Here is a 6,000-nt window from a genome sequence, read left to right as displayed (position 1 = left end):
GATTTTGAGTCAGGAATTCAAGTACTAACAGGGTACCTGTCTTAACCGAGGTGAAATCAGTACCGATTGTTCCCTTTTGGCAACAATTGTCTGGAGGAAGCCGCTGCCGTAATGATGTTTTCATTGGAGCCTTTGGGAGGGAGGAGTTTCTGGTCAGCCTTGGCAGAAACAGACCCTCGTGTCTGATGGCTCAAGCTGAACTTTAGATTAATGCAATCATTTACCCAAAGGTTTTTTAAACTGATTTTTAAAGGAGAGTTCTCAGCACCGTGAAGCACCAGATAAAGACTCGTAAGCATCGTCTGCACAGCCGCGATTCCCAGCGAGTTCCCCGGGAATCTCTTGCCATCTGCTGGAAACGTGCGGAGGTACAGCCTGAAGGGAATTTACATCAGGGCCGGGAAATTATGGAGAATATTCGGAAATCAACATTCGGAAAGCTCCTAACTTTGGGTCAAAAAGACAATGCACACACCCAGGCTGCAGCAGTTGCACTACTGCAGAATCACTATTTATTTATTTATTCAGAATCACTAGATTCTTGAATAAATCACATTTTCCCTGATACAGATAATCTGTGGCATGACTGGATACTGAGGTTGAATGTAGAATTTCAGAAATGAAATATTTGGAAAAAACCAAAACCCTTTTCAGCTTTCTCTTTCTCAAATATATTGCTTCAAATCACTGGTCTTAAAAGATCTGATACGAAAAGATTCTAATGGTGATTTCTAAAAGAACTAAAATTTTAGATATCTCATTTACACCTGGAATAAAAAAATACAGTACAATAAAATACAATAAAATAAATCAATAACCTGTCAGCTCTTCAAATCTAGATGGAGGTGACAGAAATATTGCAACTTTTAAGTTGAGGGTGGCTTGGTAGAAGACAAAAGAGCCATTTGGAAAAATAAAGGGGGAAAAAAGGAGTACACTGAGGATTTACAACTTGTGTTTCAAACCAGTTACAACCTTGTCAGCTGATGCACAGAGCAAAGCCAAGGTCCTCTCCAAAAATTGCCACCTGTCCAAAAGTGGGAAGCATCTATTGAGAAATTCTACTGTAATACAAGAAAATACAAACCAACCCAAAACAAGGCTTCTAAAGTAACAGCATGGACAGTAAGTGACCAACTACAAAATTTCTCTGTGAGATGTAAGAATATTATGGTTGAGATTTTATTTCATCAAACACTGAAAATATACCTGAGCTTTTCTCCTTGGTAAGTTGTGCTAGAAGAAAAAAACAGCAATAAACCACACAAAACTTCAGATCACAGTTCTGAAGAACCTTTTATCTCCCAATCCAACAGCTCAAGGAGCTGAAGCATTTAATTGACATGGAGATCAAAGACTACCTTGACCTGAAAGAATTATGTTTGCAGACCTACCTTACATAATGTTCTCCATTTTAAGCAGAGAAATTCAGAACACATGAAGATTTAAGGACCCACTTTGAAACCAAATTGAGAGTTCCCAATAAGATAAAATTAGCAGTGGACACAAATAATTCAATTAAAGACTGATAAATGAAGCCATGGGAGGCATTTCCTTGGTGTCAGAGAAAACATTTTGACTGATGGGAATACATTTTCCCATTTTACTGCTAATTAAACTGGTGCCAATTATTATTTATTTGTATTTTGGAAGATTGTAGAAACACCAAAAGAAGCCTCAGAGTTACACTGCTGCCAACTGTCCCACTCACAAACCCCAAAAGCCCCACAAAGGTGCTCAGAAAGTGCTAAAAGTGCCTGAAAAAGCTTGAGGTAGGTGTACACATGGAATAGCAGAAAACTAAGGACCAATTGTTTTTTTTTTCCATTTCAAAATACAAATCATGACCACTCAACTCCAGGTAGCTCCCCCAAAAAATCCTAATAGTTTTGTCTCCCTGTTTTGTTTTATTTTTCAGATGTGGTGGGTGATATTGCCCAATCGTGGGTATAAACACATCAAGAAAAGCCCCAAAATAACTCTTTTGCTTGGGTAGCTGATTTGCTTAGAAAAGTTTTAAAATACACAAGGAAACCAGCTGTTTGGGCAGGATGAGCAGCATTTCCACTAGAGGACTCTCTGCGTTCACCATCCCAGCTTTCTGTGAGGAAAAGGCAGGGGATCCTGATTTGCTTCAGTTTGGAAGCAAAATATCAAAGCACCACTAGGGAAAAACATCCAAACCCAACTTTACAAAGCATTAAACATGTCACAGACTGCCTCTTGTGGAACTCTGGTTGCTCCACCACTAATATATTGGTTTTTCCTCTTGTTTGGCCAGTCTGATATTATTCCCTCTTTATTATCTCAACTGTGATTTTCCTGCTTCAGCCACTTTGAGTGGCCCCTCCCTGGGCTGGGTGCTGGATTGACACTCACCGGACATCACTGCTGGGGCTTCCTGCTGGGATTCCTGGGAAGCAGCTCCGGGGCAGGCAGGGCCTGTCCTGTCACACCTGTCCCTTCAGCATCTGGCCTTTATCCCCTCAGAACACGGCCCCTCCAACTCCGTCCCCTCACATCAGTCTCATCCATGTCCCCTCAGGACCTCTCCTCAGGCCCCCACACACCAGTCCCCTTGCATCAGTATCATATTGTGTCATGCTTGTCCCCTTCACACCTTACACCTGTCCCCTGTCCCCTCATCATTGTCCTCTCTCCCTCATACCAGTCCCCTCACACCTGATCTCCCTTACATGTCCTGTAGCCCCTCAATGCTGTCCCCTCACACATCCCATTCCCTCATACCTGTCCCCTCAGCACTGTCCTCTCAGCACTGTCCCCTCACACACCTTTCCGCTCAGCACTGCCCTCTCTGTACTGTCCCCTCAGCGCTGTCCCCTCAGCAAAGTCCCTTCAGCGCTGTCCCCTCACACCTGTCCCCTCAGCACAATTCCCTCACACCTGTCCCCTCAGCGCTGTCCCCTCACACCTGTCCCCTCACAGCTGTTCCCTCAGCGCTGTCCCCTCACCGCCGTCCCCTCACAGCTGTCCCCTCACAGCTGTTCCCTCAGCGCTCTCCCCTCACCGCCGTCCCCTCACACCTGTCCCCTCACCGGCGTCCCCTCACACCTGTCCCCTCACCGCCGTCCCCTCACTGCCGGCACCTCACACCTGTCCCCTCACAGCTGTTCCCTCAGCGCTGTCCCCTCACACCTGTCCCCCCCCCCACCCCTCAGCCGCCGCTCCCTGCAGCGCCGCGCTCCCATTGGCTGCAGGTGTTCCCCGCCGCCCCCCCGCCCGCTCTGGTTGGCCGGGACGCTCCGGCTCCCCAGGTAACGGTTCCCGCGCTGCCATTGGCGGCGGGGAGGCGGGACCCGGGCGGGGATTGGCTCTCCATTGGCTGCGGCTCCCGCCCCCAGACCGCCATGTTGCCGCGGGCGCGGGGCACTGAGCCCGGACAGCGGCTGAGGGGCGCGGGGGCCACCTGGGGCGGGACCTGAGGGGGCACCTGAGGGACAGCGCGGCTCCTCCGCCGGCCGCCGCTCACCGCCGCTCCCCGCCGGGGCACCGCCGGCAGCGAGGCAAAGTCCGCTTCGAAACTTCCTTGCGGGACTTTGAGCAACTTGAGGCCGCGGAGGTGCAGTCGGGCAGGGCTCAGGGAGCGGCCCCTCTGTGAGGGGTGAGACGGCGGCGGTCGGAGCAGGTAGGAGCCCGGCCGGTCCCAGTGCAGAGCGCTCAGTCCGGAGAAGTGCCGGCGCCAGCTCGTCCCGAGCGACGGTGCCGCGTCCCGGGCGCTCCCGGCAGGCCGGGGCTGAGGGGGGACCGGGGGGGACGGGAGGGGCCGCGGGTTCCCCTGAGCCCCCCGGGAGGGTCGGGTGGAGCTTTCGGGAGTCTCCGCTCCCCCGGGACCTGTGGCCCGGCTTGCCCGGACAGCGGGGTTAGGGAGGTGTTTGGATACCCACATTGGTGTGTGAGGTGGTGGTTTGGAATAAACAGGATGTTTGTCAGGCTCCAGTCATAAAGGTATGGTAAATTGCCCTCGGAGTTCCTCTGCTGCTTCTCTTGGGTAAATTTGTAGCTGGTAGTAATTGACTACAATGTTGTATTTACAGAAAAACTATTTTTAGTTACTTGTTTCTTTGGGAGGAAAGGGTAAGATGCTGTGTTGATGAATAAGTAGAAACTTCTGTGGGATATTTCAGCCAGGAGGGAGCTGTTGAATGATTAAGAAAACTTCCTCAAATACTTGGGATATTTCTGTAAAGCTAAATTGTACAGGGTATTTTTAACCAATCATATTTTATTTCTGTGCAGGTCAATGGTCTTAAACATTTTCCTTTTGATTTTTTTGCTGTTCTATGTAAAGCTATTTGTGTTTCTAAAATTTGACACAACTCATTTGTTTAGCAGTGTGTGTATATTCATCAATATTCTGGTTTCTTTATCTGTGCAGCTGGATTGAGAATCATCTGGAGCAGAAACACATTTCACATGTGAAGCTCTTCAGAATCTGTCTTGAATCAACTTATTTCTGCATACTTATAATTTTATATAGCTGCTAAATACAGACCATGCCGAGCAGAATGGGCTCAAAAATTGATCTGAACAAAGACTTCATCAGAGTAAAAACACACTACAGTGGGTAAGTCAGTGTGTCCTTTCCTCTGTGTTGTGACCTGTCTATTTTTGAAGTGTATTGAGCAGGAGTTCGTGGTCTGACCTGGTGATAAAGTAACCAGGGCTTTGGTGGATTTGTAATTAATGTCAGATCAGGCAGGTACACTTCTGAGCTATTAAAATACCAGTCAGACTCCTGCAGCATGCTGATCAAGAAGAAAAGTTAATTTATTCTTCTCTCAGAAGGGGAGAAAATGTGCATAACTGACAAACCCACAGTTATTGTGGGTTGATGGATTATTGATCCCCATGGGCACAGCCAGGTTAGATCCATCTCCTGCCCCCACATGCAGTTGTTACATTTCATCCTGTCTATAATCACAATGTCATGGTCCCTTATGACTTCACTCTGTTGACAGTAGAAACAGGAAGGTTTTATTGCAGCAACATGAAATCTGAATTTTCAGGTATGGTTTATCTAATTGGCTTGCTGCCACTCTGAGGACCTTGTGAAATAATGTTGGTTTATTCTCTCCTGTCTTCCTTCAAGGCCTGAGTTTAAGGCATTTGAGGACTTAAATATTTGGTCCAAGTAGATCCTAAAGTTGATTGGAAGAGTTTAGACTGAACTTGTTGGCATTTAATAAGTGACTTGAGTGGTCATTTCTGATATTTTACTGCTAAATAAGTAAATGTAGCCACCACTGTGCATGTTCTTACATCATGGTGTAGAAAAATGCTGGTTTGAATGAAATGTGATGTACTTATGAAAGTCACTTCACACATTTTATTGAAAACAAAATGCTTTCATTTTAAGCTTACCTACTTGTCAGTGCCATGTAGTTTGAGGTGCTGAGTTTAGAGTTCTAGAGCAGTTGAGTTAATGTGGTAATGCTCTGTGGGGAAGGCACTACAAACACCAGTAGAACTGGGTGTAAATAATTTGGGGAAGTTTGCTGGCAGGTAATGCTGATATAAAGTGAAAGCAGTGTGTCTGTGGAACTTGTCTGTGCACAGCTGGGGGAGGTGATAATAATTGTCTCAATGTTAGAAGTCAAGTCATTATTATTACCATGTTTTACAATAAACTGCTGTAGTTTTTCCTGCAACACTGCATTCAGTCTTTTGCATGAGCTGTGAAGTCTGTAGAAGTCAGTTTACAAACAAGAATTCCAGGCTCTGTGAATTTTGTTTTTGTTGTGCTGATCAAATGGTGTGAGCTAAAACTGACTCTTTTTGACATTTAGCTTCTATAACTGATATCTCAGTGTTTCCACTGCAGTACTGCACTCAGATTTTGAGCAAGTTTGACAAACTGCAGGAAATCATTGATCATTCAGAATCAGGGGCTCACTGCTGCAATAAAATATTAGTACAGGTGCCATGTTGAAATGCCTGTTAGAAACGTGAGCATGAGGAAGTTTGAAACATGTGAGTGTT

General features: G+C 46.4%; 1 protein-coding gene across 1 annotated transcript in view; it reads left to right on the top strand.

The window, feature by feature from the left end:
- Positions 1–3,473: 3,473 nt before the first annotated feature.
- PRKCZ (protein kinase C zeta) overlaps positions 3,474–6,000 on the top strand; it is a 41,828-nt gene continuing 39,301 nt past the window's right edge. The window contains exons 1-2 of the mRNA XM_058039271.1: positions 3,474–3,646; positions 4,397–4,585. Coding sequence (XP_057895254.1) covers positions 4,515–4,585 — 71 coding nt within the window. The 5' untranslated portion in view covers positions 3,474–3,646; positions 4,397–4,514. The remainder of the gene's footprint in view (positions 3,647–4,396; positions 4,586–6,000) is intronic.

Source organism: Melospiza georgiana, chromosome 22, assembly GCF_028018845.1.
Source record: "Melospiza georgiana isolate bMelGeo1 chromosome 22, bMelGeo1.pri, whole genome shotgun sequence".
Classification (NCBI taxonomy): Eukaryota; Metazoa; Chordata; class Aves; order Passeriformes; family Passerellidae; genus Melospiza; species Melospiza georgiana.
This window is presented reverse-complemented; position numbering and strand designations above follow the sequence as displayed.